Source organism: Desmodus rotundus, unplaced genomic scaffold (assembly GCF_022682495.2).
Source record: "Desmodus rotundus isolate HL8 unplaced genomic scaffold, HLdesRot8A.1 manual_scaffold_172, whole genome shotgun sequence".
NCBI classification, from domain to species: Eukaryota; Metazoa; Chordata; class Mammalia; order Chiroptera; family Phyllostomidae; genus Desmodus; species Desmodus rotundus.
Genome location: NW_026527228.1, coordinates 57,241 through 76,301, shown reverse-complemented (window position 1 = coordinate 76,301; position 19,061 = coordinate 57,241). Strand labels below are relative to the sequence as shown.

The following is a 19,061-nucleotide window of genomic DNA, read 5'->3' as shown; positions in this document are numbered from 1 at the left end:
CTACGGCCTTCTGAGTCATCCAAATAGTTTCCACAGAGAAAGGTTCAAGCTTGACATAAAATCTGATGCAGATTCATTGCTCTACTCACTCAGTCATTTTGAATGTGATCGCCACACAGTACACATGCTCACTCAACAACATCTACTGCCCCCACTGACTAGTGCAGTGAAGTCATCCTTGGTCACGCATGCACATTCCAGTCCACTCTCCTTGGCTGCCGGGTCACATTGACGACATGCAAACTGTTCATTACATTAACAAAGGCTGGACTTTTCCCGGACAGACCTCGTCACAGGCGCTGGGTTGATTGCTGCTCCTTACATCCAGGGAGACCACACAAAATGAGGAACCTTGCAGTGTCCCAGAGCCTATTAAAGGGGCTTATTTATCGGACTTACTGCCATGTGCTGGATGACTTAAGGGACATTCGAAGAAAGTGGGGCTTTGCTACGGATTGGACATCATCAGGAAAGGGTGACAGCTGTCTGCGTGTCTGAGCAAACCTCAGCTGACAAGGCAGGAGAAACACGTTCAGGCCAAAGCTGAGACTGGGAACGAGGCCCTCGTGGGACCCAGCACAGGGTGTCTGCCCACGTTGGCGGTTGGGCAATGTCTATACTTCTGTCTGTGCTCCGATGTGACTGTGGAGTGATCTCCTCGCCTTGACAGTCACACAGCAGGCTTGTCTGACCCGACACTGCGACCTCGTGTCGGTCCCACAGGGGGGCCCCGAGGCCTACCTGCACCTGCCAGTCCAGCCCCCGGCGACACCCAGGGCTCCTTTCTTGCAAGGAGAAGGCACAGGACCTGGTCTTAGAAGCTAGAAAGTTCCTATCTCATTGCCAGTTTCTTCTAGAATCTAGAGCTGACAAGCCTGGTAAGAGGCCGTTTCTCTTGTTGACAGAATTCTGTTTAGGTTCCTTCTATCGTAACTCCACACCTGAGCCCAAACACTGTTCTTCCTTCTTGAGACCTCTGAGATTGTGTGTGTGTAAGTGTTCAGCACCTTTGGCATCACTTTAGTTCACACTGAATGCTTTCTATGTGGATTAAAAATCTTACAGAAGCGTGCCCTTGAAACACAGCCTCTCTGGTACCGGCAAGTGCCCCTGCGTGCTCCACTTCTGGGCCACTAAACTCGACCCCAGGCTAGTCACTGCAGGACCCCAGTCTAGCAGCACCAGCGGCGACAGTCATGGAGCCGCCCTGACCGGCTGGGAGTACTCTCTGCTCTAGGAGACTGGCTAGGGCCTCTCCCATCGCCACTCCGATCTTACCACGTTAGGGTTAGGAGAGAGTCCACTTCTGACCGAGCTGCTGCTAGAGCGCACAGGCGGAGTGGCAGAGGGCCCCGGCACGTCCTGCCTTCTCACCAGCTGATTTTCATTTAGTTCCTTATTTAACCATGTTATTACTTACAGAAAAAAAGATAAGAAACAAGGTAAAGAATTTTATTACGTTATTTTTATTTTCCCAATGATTTTAAACATTTGAAAATTATCTTGAGTTTTCTAAAATTGTTAAGTTTTTGAAACTGCCGTATATCAACAGTATAGGTTAACTGAAATTGTTTATCATTAAAGACTCGGCTGGCAACTGCCCCACAGAACTCCTCACTGCAGTGCTGTCTGAGGTGTCAAGGGTCGCTCCGAAGGCTTTCCTTTCTGGGGTGTCTCACAGCTCCCTCACAGTTCACAGTCACGTCTGACAACTGGGAACTCTTAGAAATGTTAGTTAAAGGCATAATGTTATATTTTATTTTCAAGTGACATTATTACAATTAGGTAAATACAACAATGAAAAAAGAGTGAAGAATTTTTAAAATAAATTACAGTTAATATTTTCAGCACTTTCAATTTTGGGTTACTGATACAGGTGACGGTTTTTTTTATAATGATGGACTTTCCTAGACTTCCATTTTTTCAAATAAAATATTTCGGTTAGGAATAAAACTACAAATTTACTTTAATAAAAAGATAACATACTTACACTTTTCATTATTTTTTAGAAGCTGTTTGCTTTCTTCAAGTTTTTGAACTGTAGCTTCTAATTGTTCTTGTAATTTGCATACCTGAAATATGTCAATCTTCATAGTAAGTATAATCAAGACTAAAATAAAAACTGAGGAAATGTAGTGCTATTAATTGCATAGTTGATTGCTTCTAATTATTATTAAATGAAGGAACTAGCTCAGCTCTGTAGTAAAATATTCGTGTGCGCACACACACATACACACACACATATGCACTCAAGGTGTTTGAGTCATGACAACTTTCTTTTCAAATAAAAATAAGTTGGTAATTTCTGTTGAATCTTGCCATGCTCTTTCAAAAAAACAGAACAAAAAAAGCCAAAGCCATTCTCTAATATAACAAAGTAAAAATTTAAAAAATACATCTGAGGAAACTTGTTATACTTCCCAAATAACCATACATGCCCAAGTATAAAGTATTGACCACCTCTTGCTCTTTGTTTCGGAGAGACTGTCCAACATCTTGTAATTCCTTTTGTTCCTTTTGTAATTTGTCTTCCTTTTCAGCCAGGAGTTTCTCCTGCTGAATGGTAACTGTATTCTTCAGTTTCAATTTACCCATTAAAGTTTTCAGATCCCCTTGTAACTTCTTGATAATTTCATTTGCCTATAAAAGAGCCTCATATGTGTATTTCTACATAATCCAGTAAAATATCAATGCTCTTAAATTTTTAAAAACAAACCTTAAGAAGTTCCGCTGATAATGATTTTATGGTAGCTTCAAGTTTTCCTAGTTGTACCTGATTTTTCTCACCATTTTCTTCTAAAACCACCTGATAATATTTTTTAAAACATGAATTATTGGGGTTCTTGTTTAGGAAAAGCATCAATCTGTAAATATGATCATCAATTTGTTTACAAAATATTAAAATAGACCTTTTGTTCCTGGATTGTATCAAATGCTTCTTTCGTTCTTAAAACAAGCTGGTCCTTATCCTTGATCTCCTGCTCTAAAACAGCCACCTTTGTTTGAAGCTGATTGATGTGCTTTTCCTTCTCGTGGCATTCGGCATCCAGCGTAGAGTTCTCCCTCCGCAGAGACAGGACTTCTTGCTTAGCCCTCTGGAGCTCCTAGAGGAGGTAAAAGATGAGGCGCTACGAAAAAGCCAAGCTGGCTCATCTGGTTATCTATAATTAAGATGTGTGAAATATAAAAGGTCTTTAATATTAAAGTTCTAGTAGTGATTTTTTTTTTTAAAGGACATGGAAGTCTAAGGGTATATGTAACTTATAAATTTAGGAAACAGTTGTAAAACACGCTAAAAACTAATTCAATCACAATAAAAGCAAATAACACTGATTTATGAATAAACTACAACTTGAACAAAATAGCTAACAAGAATTTTCTTTAAGTCTTGAAATTTAGTTTTAAAAAAATCACTTCGGTAATAAGTACTGACCGTGACAGAATTCAAAAACACATTGAATTAGTAAGTTGAAAACCCTATCATTCTATCATCTAAGCAGGGGCTCTCCCACTACTCTGCATGTTGAGTCGCCTGGGAAGTTGTAAAAGGCCCTGTACTTGCTTTATTGCGGTGCTCCAGGACCCAGCCAAAGGTGGGCCTGCCCTGCTGCCCTCCCCAAGAGACCCTGCTTCCTGCGAGGTGTGACCTGGGCACCAGGACAACTGAGACCTCTCCACCGATTCTACGGACAGCCATGGTGAGAACCGTAATCTACGGGCAACGCTGACCTCTGTGGCTCATACAGACAGACTTATTTTAAGGGTTCACTGTGCAGGTTTATAATCTACCTGCTTCGATACATGTATGTATGCACACACATATATAACACATGCCTTTCTGTGTTGGCATTTAACATATATGTCAAATATCTTTCCATGAAAACAAATGTTAACATTTCTTTGGTTCACTCTTAAAAGCAAAACCAAGCAAACAATAATTGCTAATTAAAAATAGACTTTAAAAATCCTGGAACAGATCACTTCTCTATCAGCTAATACCAACACAAATGTTACTGGTATAAGAAAGTCCAGCACACACTACTCCCAGCTAGAATTTGTGTTGAACAACAACTTCACAGACAGTTTTACAGCATTACAACATGGTGGCTTGAGAAGCACTGACTTTGGTATCACACAGACTTGGATTCAAATTCTGGCTCTCCTGTGTGATCTCAGGAATCCTTACTTAACCTCCCTAAAGCTCAGTTCCCTCATGTGCAAAATAGAAATGATAAACACTTCGTAGATTATTTCTCTTAATCTTCCCAAAACCCTTATGTAAATTGCTTAGCATGTTGTCTGGCACATAGTAAACACTCAATAAATGGTAGCAATTAGTGGGGCACTGATGCCCCAAAGGCGAACTTTTATGTAATTTGCTAACACTACTTTGAGGTTAAAAAGAAAAGTTTCCAGAACTCATCTCACTTCCAGGCCTCACGCAAACTGTGGACGGAACGTCTGCATTAGACCACTGAATGCCAACATGGTGAGGCACCCACCCCGCGCCCACACCGGCCGGCCTCTGGGCTAGGACAGACTATGGCACGCGGCACCGCAAGGATGCAGGCAGACCCTCCACCGCACCGGGGAGACTGGACCGTCTGGCGCCACAGTGAAAGGCGGGGGTGGAGGGCGGACTGCACACACCTGAGGTGGGGCAGGCCGCTGTATGGACCTGAACAGCCTTGCGGTCCCACGAGCTACAGTGACATGGTGATCTTTTCATCTAAATATAACAGACTGAAAATCCGCATGCTTTCTGATAACTTCCTATGACGCTAATACACACTATGCCGGGAAGGAGTCTATCCAGTGCCAAGGCATCGACAAACGGGCCAGCAGAGCAAGAGCCGTTACAGTTTCTCTGCTGTCTGTAAAAAAGGTACCAGTGAACACAGGCAAGTAACGCAGGGCTCCAATCCTCGCTCTTCCACTCACTGACTACGCAACCCTGGGCTGGTGACTCAGCCTCCCTGTGCCCTAGTTTCATCATCTGTAAAATGGGCACAGTGAGGGTACCTACTTTAAGAGACCTGATACAAGAATTAAATGAGTTAATATATGTAAAGCACTTAAAGCAACACCTGGCACAGAGCAAGTACTCATTAAGCACCTGCTATTATCATTACTATTATTCCCATCATCATTACTAGACACTAAACCTCAGAGTGATGTGGGTGTTGAACAAGCGGAGAGAGAGAAGTAGCCCCATCACCACGGAGCACCGCAAGCTCAGACACTGTGCTAATGGTAAAAGTGTCTGAAAACGCTGACGGCTACGCGAAGACTGCCCGTCGAGACCCGAATTACAAACATCCAGGCTCACCTCAGCCAGACGGCAGACCCTCACCTTTTTGCATCGTCTGACTGACCACCACACAAGAGCCTGGCCGATTCAGAGGACCACCATCCACACAGCAATAAGGTAACCAAACTAGAAGGTTCTCTACAGTGGGGGAGTGGAGGGCACCAAATGCCCTGTTCAATACCTCTTCAACTCCAGAGAGCTTTGCTTTCAGCTCTCGGACGGCGGAGTCCCCTTTGTACCTCCTCTCTGTGAGGTCCTTGTTAGCCGCCTCCAGCTCCGACAGCCTGCTCTGCAGCTGCTGGATGCCGCGCTGGTGGAGGGCTTCTAGGTCTTTCTTCTGCTGCTCATACTGCTGCTGGTGCTGAACCTGTGCCTGTTATACAATGACATCCAGCACCCAGTTCAAATAAGAACCCAGAAATGCAAGCACAGGAAAATATGAAGAAAAAAAGGTCTTAATTACTCTTCCAGAAAATTACATGATTTCCCTGTTTTGAAGAGGATCTATTTTCTTTTATTTTTTTTTAATCCTCACCCAAGAAGACACTTACTTACTTATTTATGAGAGAAAGGAAAGTGGGGAGAGGGAGAGGAAAAGACAGAAACATTGATCGGCCGGCTCCTCTCAAAGGCACCCCGACCAGGGATCCAAGGGCAACCCAGGTCTGTGCCCTGACTGGGAAGTGAGCCCGCAACCCCTGGGGCACAGGGCGGCACTCCAACCACCTGAGCCGCCCTGCTGGGGCGAAGAGGGTCTACTTCAATTATGGATTTCACAAAGGAGGAAGTAAGGTCAACAGAGGCGAGTGTACTGCCATGGTCTCGTTCGTAATTTCTGTTTCTCCTACATCTACATGTGTTTAGATGTGATGGTCTTCAAAAGTTCTGGGGAGAATAGTAATATGTGATTAAAAAAGCAAACTGAAAATAGTATATGTAGCATGAACCTATTTGTGTAAAACAAGTGAGGGGTACTACGGAACAAGCAGTATTTGTTGTTTCCACTTTTACAAGTACATGTTTTACAGTGAAAATAAAAACCCACCTAAACTTGTGAAGTCAACAAGACCATATGCATTAATTCAGTCTTACATACAGTAGTTACATTTTACCAAAAATAAAATTTGAACATGATGGTAACTGTGTAGTCTCTGGTGCCTGTTTGTATTATACCACAAACATAGCTTAGTCATTTCTGTTGACGAACACCATAAAATCCTAAATACTTTTTAAAAATATACTTTTCTGATTACGAAAAGTTATATATGCCCTTAAAAGCACAGAGAAGGAAAGCACAAGTAACCGATACTCTCATCCAGGGAGTTGCTCTGCAGATTAGGAATACCCCTTTGCGGTCATTCACATATTAAACTTAACACCGCCCACGCATACACAATTACGTACTGAACAAATCAGGACCAAGAGAGTCACACAATTCAATCATGATTTTTATTCCCTTGCCATCTGCACCTTCTCACAGCATAAAAAACTCTGTGAACACATCAGGAGCTGCACAATATTCCACCCACAGCTGTACCTTCATTCATTCAATTCCTGCCCTTCTGTGGAAACTGAGCTTCCAACTTGTCACAACTATAAAAAAAAACCATTCATATTGCCGTATACAGATATGCATCCAAAATTGAGATTATTTCCTTATGATCAATCAGAGGTCAAAGAATGTAAACAAATATAAAGCCCCATACAAGTTCTAAAACTGTATTCCAGCACTCTATCTCCCTGCACCCGCCCTCCGCCCCAGCCTCTCTGGAGCACCCCTCTCCTTCCCCAGGTGCCTTCTCTCTGCCTTGCTCTCTCCTGAGCTCCCAGGGCCCTTCTTCTGCTTCTGTAACTTGTTTCCTGAGCCCATGCAGCCCAGCTGGCTCACTTCTTCTACCTCTGTGGCTTTCTAAGCAAACTTGTACTTGTAAAAAAAATAAATAAATAAAAGTAAAACTTCATTGTACCCATTCAAAAATTCCCGCAAGTGCTAAAGTATCTCTTTCATTAAAGTGTCTCTTTAGGAATATCACATTATCACTTTAAGAACACCCCCATTTTTGGAAAATTGAGGAGAGGAGAAAGGAGCAAAGAGAGAAGACAGGAAAGAGTCCCCGTGAAACAGAAGTGCGACCCCGGAAGAACATGCTGAAGGAGCGCTCAGAGGGCCGGCAGACACACTCAGGGCAGCAGGGGCCAAAGGCCGTCAAAGTACAAAAACAGTTTATCCCAGGGGTCATTCGAATTTTGGAGACTTTGTTTAAAAAACAAGTGAGGGACAGAATTACAACACTTACATTTTCTACTTTATCTCGAAGATTCCCATATACACTACAGTTGTAAAACCACTGCCCCATAGGATAGGCTCTCTCTGAGCAAGGAGAGCAGAGTGGCTTGGCTTTGCAGTCTCAAAGGACTGAGTCCCAGTCCCATCGGAAAATGCCGCCAGGAACGCAATCAAACCCTTTCGTCACTCTGAGGTGTGACATGCAATGTCCATGAATACGTCGTATGGGCGCACTGCAATCTCACTTGTGAAAACAGAGAATGGTCGCTACAGTATGATGTGCAGTAACTGAAATTTTGAAGCATTTAAATGTCTACCAGAAAAAAAAAAGTGTCTACCAGCTGAGTAAGCAGTTAAACAAGTTGTCACATCCAAATACCGCGCGGCCACTACAAAGGGACGTCTGAACAAAGAGCTTACCGTGCTGCCCTGCTGGCGGGAGAAACATGCAGCCAGGAGCCAGGGGGGCTCATCAGCATAAGACAAAACCAAACCCAGTGTGTGTACACACACATCGATAATTATACATAACTTACATATTTCAGATTTCACAAATATAAACAAGTGTTTATAAATTACGTATTATTTATACACATGGAGAAAAGTCCGAGAAACCCCACATCAGGTATTTAGAGATTATGTCTGGGTAGGAAGAGAGACTTTGAAGGAGAGGCTTCATTTTTATAGACATCTGTAATGTCTGAACATTTTAAGCAAGCTCATATTATTTTTACAATTAACAAAATGACTAAGAGCAATAACAAAATATTTTTCCAGTTTCTTTTACTGTTCATACCTGCAAGGCCTTTTCCTTCTCATTGGTCAGTTCCTGAGAATGCTTATTTGACAACGCTGCCGTGTGGGCTGCCCATTCATTCCGTAACTTATCTAGTTCTTGGATTTTTTCTGATAATGTCTGCATTAGAGTTCAACACAAAGTATTAAAAGCCTCCTGAATAGGTCATTAGGTTAGAACAGAGCGATATTTACAAGGATATTAACAACAATGGAATCACAGCTTTTCGAGACATAGTCAAAGTGTTTTTGAACTTGAGGAAACTAAGATTAGGATAAAAGCAATTTCAGATTGACAATGGCCCGCTGGTCAAGCTTGTCTATCCTTAACCTTTCAGCTAAACCTGGCTCTTCACCACCCCATCCTCTCCTCTGGCATGAAAAAGCAAAAGCACCCCGGGGGGAGCCAGGCGGTCAGAGGGAGCAGCTCACTTAACACAGAGGCCCGTGACAGGGGTCCCCAAGCTAGGCCATGCTGTGCAGGGTAGCAGACTGTCAGCTACTCCGGTCCTCAATTCCAAGGACCAGGAGCAAAAAGGAAGTAGCTATGGCTGAAATTATAAATCAGAGGGATTAATTCCAAACATTACAGAAGGAAGAGAAAGGTTATAAGACAGGCCGTCTTAGACAAGAGGAATGGGGTAAACAAGAGGAGCAGATACCATACACGGTCTTTTTCAATGAAGGCCTACTATGTTGGGGAAAACAAAAACGTTTGGATGGAATAAAGTATCACAGAGAGAAAGCCGCAGATTAAGACATTGATTGGTAGGGGAAAGGCAGCAAAAAGGAAAGGGAATTCTGTGGTGGCATGCTTTGAAAAAAAAAGTACACAGAAGCCTGGATGGGATTCAAGAGGCAGTTCAGAGCCAATGTTTGGATGGCTCACAAAGAAAAATGAAGCCTGAATTACCTTTTGTGTGAAATTCAGTTGCCTAGTAACATCCTCTAGTGATTGCGTCAATGACAATTTTTCTTCCTGTTTGTGAAAATAAAATCATGTCGCTTATCATTTGACTTAACCAGCTGTCACTGTGCTGTCACTGTGCTGTTCAAACTGCAGCAGAGAACAGCACTGGGCCTGGCGGGAGTCTGTTAGAAATGCAGCACTTCAGGCCCCACCCCCCCAGACCTTCTGCGGCAGGACCTGGCCGGCGGACCCCAGAAGGCCGACCCCAGAAGAGTCGTGTGCCCTTCCACTTGGGCACTGCAGGGGTCTGTGGCGCCGCCTGACTTGGGGCCTTTCTGAAAACTCCCGCGAGGCAGCCCACCGTGCCTCTGCGTGCCCTCCACCTCAGACAGCTGCAGAGCGGCGTGACTGTCGGGACGCTACCACGTATTCTACTTCACTGCAGGCAGGCTCCACATTTCTACGCCTTTCCGTATGCTGACGGAGCCCGACACAAAGTGTAGGCCCAAGATCACAGACAATTAGTAAAAAGCCTGGACCTAAGGTTCTTGGTTCCTGTCCAGTTCTATCCTTGTACTTTGAGTAAATGAGAAATAAGCTCACTACATGTTCTAAGAATTTACTAAACATCTTTATTCCGAAAACCAAAACTAAACCAATATAGCTCTTCAGTGATTTATCTGAGTCCTTTGGTAGTTATTTTAAAAGAGTAACTTAAATTTAAATCTTACCTTGCTACATTTCAAACAGCCTGCTAGGAACTTCTTTATTTCCACATCATTTCCAGGTAAAAGTTTTAGTGAGAGGTGTGTAAGATGCTTAAAAGGGTTTGTCTCTACCACATTTAAAAGGGCAGGAGAGTTATCCAAAACAGCAGCTGGAGAAACTAACTGCAGCAAAAACCTTTGGAAAGAAAGCGTCACATTGTAACACACTTACGCACAGGAACACTCTCCCACTGAATCCTGAGCTCCATGACATCACGAGCTGCGAGTCAGTGGATCGCCAAGGACCGAAGATCAGGAAAGGGGCATACTGAAATCAGAGGGGCCGGTGTGAAAGGCCTCCCAATAACGGAACTGGATAAACTGGCGTAAACAGCAAAACATAAACTGGACAAGAAAAAAGACTGACTGAAACACAGTAAATGTCCATGAGTTCACAATGCCAGATGAGGAGAGAAAGCAAAAAACTAAAATTAAAAACCACAAACCGACTGAAACCACAAAAAAAAACTACAGTAACTGCTTACTCTGAAAATTGACAATTTAAAAGAATTAAACTTTTATCTTTCCCTATGTGAATTTTCAGAGTAATCAATCACTCTTAACTGATGAGGGTAATTTCTTTTTATTATGCCTAATAAATATGGAAAGCATAGAATTAGAAAAGCATAATTTTATAGTCCCTCACGACATAACTGATTCAGCCAACAACCACCCACGGCAGAGCCACAGCTCAAAGGCCGGCGTCCTCTCCACGCAGGGTCAGGCACCAGCACCTCCCGAACATCAACCCACACACACAGGCTTCTTCGGCCTTTCCCCAAGTTCATTATAAAAACACATGCTTGATGCTCTTAAATAGTTCAAATACTTTAATGGCTTTGTCAACATGTGAAAATTAGGGTCAACACTTCTGATTTTAATGGTGAGACGAGTTAAACTGGAGACGTAGCAGAGCCCTAACCCCAGTCTTCGAGAAAGACGGGCGAGGAGGTGCCACCGCTCTTACAGAGAGGCGTCCACCTCGGGGGTCGGCGACGGCGCAGCGCTCGCGGGGGCTTACCTTGGGGTCTCTTTGGCCTGCTCCTGAGTACACTGCTGAAGGAGGTCTATAAATTTTTGCGGAAAAGCTAGGAAGTCTACCAAGAGACCTTGCTGGAATTTTAAACTACATAGAAAACAGGAAAAATTATGTTTGAAAAAATGTAATTACTATCTTCGATTACAATTAACACCCTAAAATATCATTTTTTACTTACTGAACACCCATGATCAAGAAATAAACTAGAAAACTTTGATTTTTATAAAATTGATTCAATAGAAGGAAAAAGTCAATAAATTTAGCTAAAGATCTAAATTTCTGAGCTATTTTAGCAGAACTCTCAATCTATGAGATATTTACTTTCAAAAACATTCTGAATAATTATAAATAGTCCAGTGTTCCCAAAATACCAAAATGGTCCTAGGTGTGTTTCAAGGAGAATAGTACCAAAGACACTCATAAAATTAAAAAACTTACTTTTTCCTCGATTCAATATAAGACCAGAAAAATAAATTTAGTTACCTCTGAAAATCTTCCTCAGATATAACAAGGTTATACAGGAAAAATGGATCAGTATCATCAGTCAGACGGATAACTAAGTCCTAAAAGAAAGATTATTTTTTAATGTCTTTTTAAAATGTTTTTGGTAGATGTAGCTTTTAGAGTAGTGAGTGACATCATCCCACAGCACCCACATGTCGACTCACAACTCCGATGGCTCCACTGCCTGGTGCTGCTGGCTTCCCCTGAGTCTCACAGACCGAGAACCTTAAACAGAGACACTAAACCTGCTTCCTGAGAGCCACGTGGGGCCCACAAAGTCAGTGAACTGCTAGGAGTTTTGACTGAGGAAGAGCATCCTAGCAGAGGAGTAGGAAAGTGCCCTTGCTGCACTGTGATTCCATGACAAAAATATCATATTCAATTATCTTTTCGGTCTCCTTAAGTCAACTGTCCAGTATTTCACAAGTAGCAAATGCATCAACAGAAATGACAGTTGCCCCCCGAGGACAAAAAGGAGCATCTGTCTCTCCAGCAGAGGATGGGGGACCATCCAGGGCTTCTTCCTCAGAGCCTCACTGCTCCCACCTACTCCAGATGGCCTCCGAGGGGGGGGCCCATCTATTTTCAAAAGGACGTCAACACCTCTCGTAAAGACCTCTGTCCAGGGAACGTTGACAGTGTGGCAGTCCCTCACAGCAGCGGAAGCTGAGAGACAAGTGCACAGAAGTCCCATACTTCACAGAACATCGGTGTAAGGAAAACAGGCAGAGCGACAAGGTGGTGAAGGATAATAAGGAAATAAGCACTTGGGTTAAGAATAAGGTTCCACTTGAAATAAAACCTACTTGTGGCTCCTGAGGAACTATTAGGGGTCCCACAAAAACCTAAGCCACTTATGAGTAGAGCTAGAAAATGAAGAGGTACACAGCAGACAGGATAACATGTAAGAAGTACACTCTATCTCTTCCCCACGTTGGCAATCGAGGTATGGGCTTGGCCTTGGAATACCCTGATCTTAAAGCAGCTGCTTTCGAAGTACTTCTTGAGATCCATCCCGAAGGGCTAATTCAAACTGAAGCTGCTGCTGCTGCCACCGCCGCCAGGTCCCTGAACGCTAGGGCAAGCTACGGCAGAGCAGACACACGCTCTGCTGCTCAGCCTCTGCCCTGTATCCGTGTCTCTGTTAGTGACGCGGACGTGTGAAGGTCAAGTGAGATCATACGCTCACATGCCTCTCTTCAAAAGGCAGAGTAAAAGGCTCAAGAACACCTCCCTGCAGGGAATCAGTTCATTCTGTGCTCACAAGTCCGCCCTGGAGTGCCAGCTCCATAGGGCGGCAACAGACAGCCTAGCATCGTGAGTGTACTAGTCCCCACCCCCATTCTTGCACGCTTGAGGAACACGTGGTGTCATAATCTCTCAGTTGTTATTTCAGATTTTACCGCCCCCCCAGATCTGCAAGTTACAAAATAGCCCCAAATTAAAAGCAAGCTGGGTGAAACAAAAGAGCTCACATTGTTAAAGAACAAATAATTATAATGTAACAGACATCAAATTTCAAAAAAGAAGTGCATACCGACCTTTCTGTGCACTGGGTTAGAAACTGCTTGCAGCTCGATGCTCACTCTAACACTTACTCTCCTGCATGAAAGACAAGCCCAGCCGTCAGAAACAGTCACATGAAATGCCCTGTCGCTACTGCTTGTATTAGCTCCATGGGCTCCCGCAGCTGTCCCAAGGCGGGGCATCTGGGAGCGCACCCGGGATTTGAAGGTCAAGTTCTGGTCCTCCCACCACTAAGTGGTAGTCAGGTCTTTAACCCGAGGCTGACCTTTTCTCCCCTGTGAAACGGGGCTTCTGTGAGGACAGAGAGAGAAACGATACACGACCGTACATAACCAGGCTGCCCTGATTCTGAATGGTCTGCTGAAAGGGACACCATCAATTACGTAACTCTCCACACTTAAAAAATTACCAATTCAAACCATCAAACACTTCATGAGAGATTCCATTTGAAACACTGAACATGTAAAGCAGTATTAAAATCCTGAAATGTTGAGTCAAGGAATAAGGTAACATATTCCCCCATCACGCACACCGAATGTTTCTTTCAGACCCACGAAGCACAGCTGCTCAGAATACCCCGTGCAGTGTGCTCACAGGAGACTGGTAACAAGTGACTGTCGTCTACCTTGTCCTAGCATAACTCTCCGTCCGCCCTACAAGGAAGAAACCGTAGCTTCCCCCATTCTATACTGCACCCTGGAGAACCCAGTATCAAACACAGGCATGTCAATAAAGGCACTCATAAACATTAATCAAATTGAACAAAGATGTTTAAATAATTAGGAAATAAAGGAAAAAATTGGTGGAAAAAATCTCTACATAAGTGGTTCTCAGACAATTCTGCCAAAATTAAAGAATAACAAAGGAAAGAAAAATAGAATTTGTCCAATCCTAAGTTACTCTTCTAAAGGTGTGTCTCAAACCTTTCCCACATTCTACCACCACCTACCCGCTACAGAAATAAAAAGCACAGACACAGAGCTGAGTGCTGATGGGGAAGCTGGTGACAGCTGCCCAAGGCTAGATTCAAGAGGGATTTTTCACGCCCTGACTGGCAATTTTACATCGGTTTACAACATGTTGTCTTAGGATAGGTTCTTCCTGGACATAGAACTGGGTGCTAAATCTTGGTTCCACTCAGAGTAGTAAGTGACACCATCCCACAGCACCCACACATCGACATCACAACTCCGATGGCTTCGTTTCCTGGTGCTGCTGGCTTTCCCTGAGTCTCACAGACCGAGAATCTTAAACAGAGGCACTAAACCCGCTTCCTGAGAGCCACGTGGGGCCCACAAAGTCAGCGAACTGCTAGGAGTTTGAACTGAGGAAGAGCATCCTAGCAGAGGAGTAGGAAAGTGCTGACCCGGCCCCTGCTGCACTGTGATTCCGGGACAAAAGGCACCACGACTTGTGCCTGTTACCTGAAAAGGAACAGGCAGCGCTGGGGAACACCACAAAAACTACCTTTAAAACGACAGAATGTTGTATTTCTATTTTTCTAGTATCTAAAGCAATATATGTGAAACAGATTGGATTCCTACTCCAAATCCACCTAAATCAAGCATTCTTGGGGGAAAACCACCTCTTGGTTCCTGCCTCTGTAAGATACGGGGATTGAGCCAGGTTTGCGAGGGCCTTTTCAGCTCCACGGCGTCAGCATGGTCGGCCTCACCTTCGGGAGCTTTCTTCTAGCACACCATCGCTGCCACTGAGGCCTGACACTGTGGTTACTGACTTGTTTTCAAAGTCCTCTTATACTTGATAGACGTGTAGAACATTCAAGAAGTACCCACCTCCTAAAGTACTCTTTACATACTACTGGAAGTATATTCCTATGACAGTGCTCCAATTGTACTAACGATTCTGTTGCTTCTATTTCAAATGCTTGTACGCAAGAGACGCTGGGAGAAAAAAGGAGGAAAGGCCTGCAGCCCAAACTATTCCCCATGTTTACTTCAACCCCCCCCCCCGTATCTTGTAGAAAAATCTGAGATTTCAGATATACTATCTGAAATCAGGAATCTTTACTTTTATTGATTCGTAGAGAGAGAAAAGAAGAAGGAGAGAGAGAAAGAGAAATATCAGTGTGTCGTTTCACTTGCTCATGTACTCCTTGGTTGATTCTTGTAGGTGCCCTGACCGGGGATGGAACCTGCAACCTTGATTCCATCAGGATGACATTCCCTGAGCTCCCAGGCCAGGGCCTAAACTCAGAAACCTTATTTTCTCCACTGTAATGGTTTATGCCATAGGAACATTATAAAACAGGTCAATAAAAGTGCTGTTTCTCAAAATAAGTGTCACATTGTGAACAATGCATAATCTATGTAAACATCTTCCCTGTCAGTTAAATCTGGCATCAGCAGACTGGGTGCCAGCCCCCTCTGCCACCTAGAAGCTGTGACCTTCATCTCTCAAGACAAACGAAGGAAGCTACTGTATAAGCAGGCGCTGTGCGGGGTGCCAGGGATACAAACAGAAGTAAACACGGTCTGTGTCCTCCAACTGAGATCAGATTAAATGCCTTTAACCCAGACTTGCTTCAAGAGGGGGGAGGGTCACTAACATTGACTGAGTCCCTGCCAGGCCCTTTAAGTCCATCTCCTCACTTATCAATAACTATCTTGTTAGGTAAATATTTACTTCTGTCCCACAAAAGAAGAACTCGAGGCACAGTTTCAAGCCTGGTCAAGGTCACCCTGCAGAGCCCAGACCAGAGCTCAGATTTTTTTACCCACACCACGCTACCTAGCAAATGAGTAAAGTCAATTCATTTCAAGTTAGGCAGCTTTGCCAGGAGCCTAACGTTGATGGGACTTAACACAGACCACGAAGGCGAGGAAAGAGAGAGCACTGGAGGCAGAGGGAGAGCAGGGCTGGAGGCAACGTGCTGAGAGAGGCAGGTGGTTCGAGGGAAACGAGTGGCTCGTACGTGGGGGAGAGGAGCTCAGGACACCAACGGGACAAAGCAGGCGGGTGTCAAATCCGGGCATCAGCAATTTCCACAACCCTCCTCCGGCGTTCCCTGGGCGCTGCCACCGTCTTCACCTGAGCTGCCGCCTCCTCTAGGACGTCAGCACTGTTAGCAGCGTCACGCACCAATCACACCGCAACCCGCTACTGCTGAGTGAGTGCTCACTGAGCTCCAGGCCCTGCCCTGCGCACTTCCGTCCGTGCTAACTCATTTCCCGTCCCAAGAACCCCATGAAGCAGGTGCTTTTACCATCGACTTAAGGGTGGGCACAGAGGGTTAATTTGTTTAAAAGCACAACATCAGTCAGTCAAGTGGCAAAACTGCGATTTAAACCCAATCTGACCAAGAGCCTGCGATCCTGTGCCGCCGCCTCCCCTGTGTTTCCCCTTTGTGCGAAAGGGTGAGTCCCCCGAGGGCCAGGACGGACGTGGGGTTTGTTGTTGTTGTTGTTGTTGCGGGTGGGGCCAGGAGGCAGGAAGCTTTCCAGCCTTAGCAGGCGGACAGCTCCTGCTGCAGAGTAGGCCTCCGTGACCGTACCTGTCGCGCCGGACTGGCCTCGAACACCTAACTACAGAGTCTGCAGTTTCCCCACAGGTCAGGGGTCAGCAAACGTTTGCTGGAAAGGGCCAAAGAGTAAAGGTTTGGGGCTTTGCAGCCATAGGTCTCTGTCACAAGCAGTCATCTCTGCCCTTGGAGCGTAAAAGCAGCCATTCTCGTTCCTCAACAAAGGAACGGCTGTGCCCAACAAAACTTTATCACAAGAACAGGCAGCGGGCTTCTGGCCCGGGGCTCCAGTACGCGGACCCGGCCGCAGGCGAAGGGAAAGGTCTCTGAACAGGAGTGAAGTGGGCGAAAGTGTGCCTTAGAAGACAAACGCGATGGGAAATGTTGACAGAAAAACAAAAACAAAACCCCCGGTGCTCTAAATTACGTGACGGCAGCCAGAGAGAAACCGAGCAGAGCAGGAGCCCGCTGACCCGAGGCCGCCGCGGCCCTGCAGTCCGCTGGGTCGCTGGACCCGCCGCCGGGCCGTCCGTGCGGCCCAGGAGTCCCGGCTCGCCCACGGGAGACACTTCCTCGCGGCTCTGCCCCAGCCCAGAACCACCTGCCCCTCACCTTCTCCCACCCCGCTGTCCAGAGCCAGCGCGAATCCTTCCAGCACGACTCCCAGCCGCCCACCCCCAACCGGAGAGAGAAAACCCGACGCCGGGGCGGACTTGCCAGCGGGCGCTCGCAGCTGCAGCAAATCAGGTTTCAGGGGCTGGAACCCCCTGGTCGTCCTTCCCCGCCCCCCGCCCGGCCTAGCAATGGCCCAATAAGCGCTTTATTCTACAACGCCTTTCCGCTGCGGAAGTTACGACTCGTTAGCCAGGCAAGGAGGTGGGGAAGGCCTGGGAGTCCCGACGTGGGCGTCAGAAACGGCGCCCCACCCTCCCTCTCTCTCCCGTCCTCGAACAGCGCTGGGTCCCCCACCCAGGACGGAGCCACGAACACGAGCCACGTCCGCAATTTTAAGTTTTCTAGAAGCCACATTAAGTAAATCGAAAGAAACAGGTAAATTACTTCGCAGCATTTTATTTAACCCAATACACCCCGAATATTGTCTTAACATACAAAATCAGTATAAAAGTGGAGACATTTTATATTCTGTTCTTTTTTTCGTGTTAAGTCTTCAGTGTCCAGTGTGCGATTTACTCCACGGCACAGCGATTCGGACGGGCGCCAACTCGAATACCCGGAAACCACGCGCGGCCGACGGGACACAGTGTCCGCGGGAAGCGGCCCACAGACGCCGGCGCGCAGCCGGGCTCCGGTGCCGCCTGCTGGTCCCGCGCGCCGAGCGATCTCGGGCGAGTTAAACCCCCGCTTCTCGTCACTCGGTACTCGACGTCCGCATCCCCCACGCCCCCCGTTCGCGCCCGACCCTCCCAACGGCCCCGTGGGCAGGCACGTCCATCAGTTTTACAAACGCGAAGCTGCGAGACAGCCAGCGGCGGCGCGGGGCCCAGACCAAACTGCAAGCCCCTGACTTCTGGCCCCATCGCCCTCCTTCGGCGCCGCCTCCTCAGTGACAGTCGTCGCGGCTCTGGGCCGTGCTGTGGGCCTTTCGTTCCCTCCCCACGGGACTGTCGACCCCACGAAGACGGCGCCCGGCTTCCTGACACGGTGGCTCCCGTGCCCAGCCAGGCGTTTTACACGCCGGCGATATCTGCTGGATGGATAAGTCGGCGAAATTTCTAGTTGCCCCCTATTGTTCTTAGCCGGTTAAACGCCACATAATTTCCAGGAAATGGGAAGGGGCGATACACCATAAAACTGACTTCTCTGGAGGTGAAACTTAAATGTACTTCCAAAAGAATCCAAGGCTGGAGGCCGGGGCCTGAGTGCCAGCGCCGGCCCTCGCTCCCGTCCGTGAAAGCTGCGAGTGGGGCTGCGAGTGGGGCTGCACCCTCCACGGTGGCCACGTTAACTCGGGGCGCGTCAGCTCCCCAGGTCCTCAACCCCTTCCCTCCGCGTCCTCGGCAACGGCCACTCGGTGAGACCGGGCACCGTGCGTCCCAGCCGAGTCTCCCCCCCGCTCCCGAGTACCGGGGACGCCGGCCCGACGCCCAGCCGAAGGCCAGAGCCGCCATCTTCCCCCTCAGCCCGACCCCAACCGCCACCCGCCGGCACCAGGGAACGCGGGCCTTACCTCTCCTTGCAGTCTCTGCACTTGACATGCAGCGGGACGAGCTGCTGGAACAGAACCTGGCTCATGCTGGACCGCTGCCCCGCCGCTGTGCACAACGCCCAACAGGCCGGCAGCGCGGCACTGGCGCGAGCAGCCTCCCAACCCAGCTCAGTTTGAGTTTGGCGCTCGACTTCCGCTGACGGGGCGGGGAAAAGAAATAGACGGAAGGCAAAGGCGGATTGGACCTCGCCAGCCACCATCGGCTTTTTCCGG

At 46.7% G+C, this 19,061-nt stretch overlaps 1 protein-coding gene across 2 annotated transcripts in view; it reads right to left on the bottom strand.

Moving 5' to 3' along the window:
• SASS6 (SAS-6 centriolar assembly protein) overlaps positions 1-19,048 on the bottom strand; it is a 26,099-nt gene extending 7,051 nt beyond the window's left edge. Inside the window, exons 1-13 of one of the 2 annotated variants that reach the window (XM_024570388.4) lie at positions 18,810-19,048; positions 13,155-13,215; positions 11,593-11,672; positions 11,092-11,196; positions 10,035-10,206; positions 9,307-9,372; positions 8,395-8,514; positions 5,493-5,684; positions 2,910-3,104; positions 2,717-2,806; positions 2,461-2,640; positions 1,991-2,072; positions 1,279-1,415 (exon numbers count right to left, since the gene is read on the bottom strand). In XM_024570388.4, the coding sequence (XP_024426156.3) occupies positions 1,279-1,415; positions 1,991-2,072; positions 2,461-2,640; positions 2,717-2,806; positions 2,910-3,104; positions 5,493-5,684; positions 8,395-8,514; positions 9,307-9,372; positions 10,035-10,206; positions 11,092-11,196; positions 11,593-11,672; positions 13,155-13,215; positions 18,810-19,048 (1,719 nt within the window). The remainder of the gene's footprint in view (positions 1-1,278; positions 1,416-1,990; positions 2,073-2,460; positions 2,641-2,716; positions 2,807-2,909; positions 3,105-5,492; positions 5,685-8,394; positions 8,515-9,306; positions 9,373-10,034; positions 10,207-11,091; positions 11,197-11,592; positions 11,673-13,154; positions 13,216-18,809) is intronic. The other variant, XM_071220455.1, reaches the window with a different exon arrangement.
• Between the last annotated feature and the right edge of the window lie 13 nt (positions 19,049-19,061).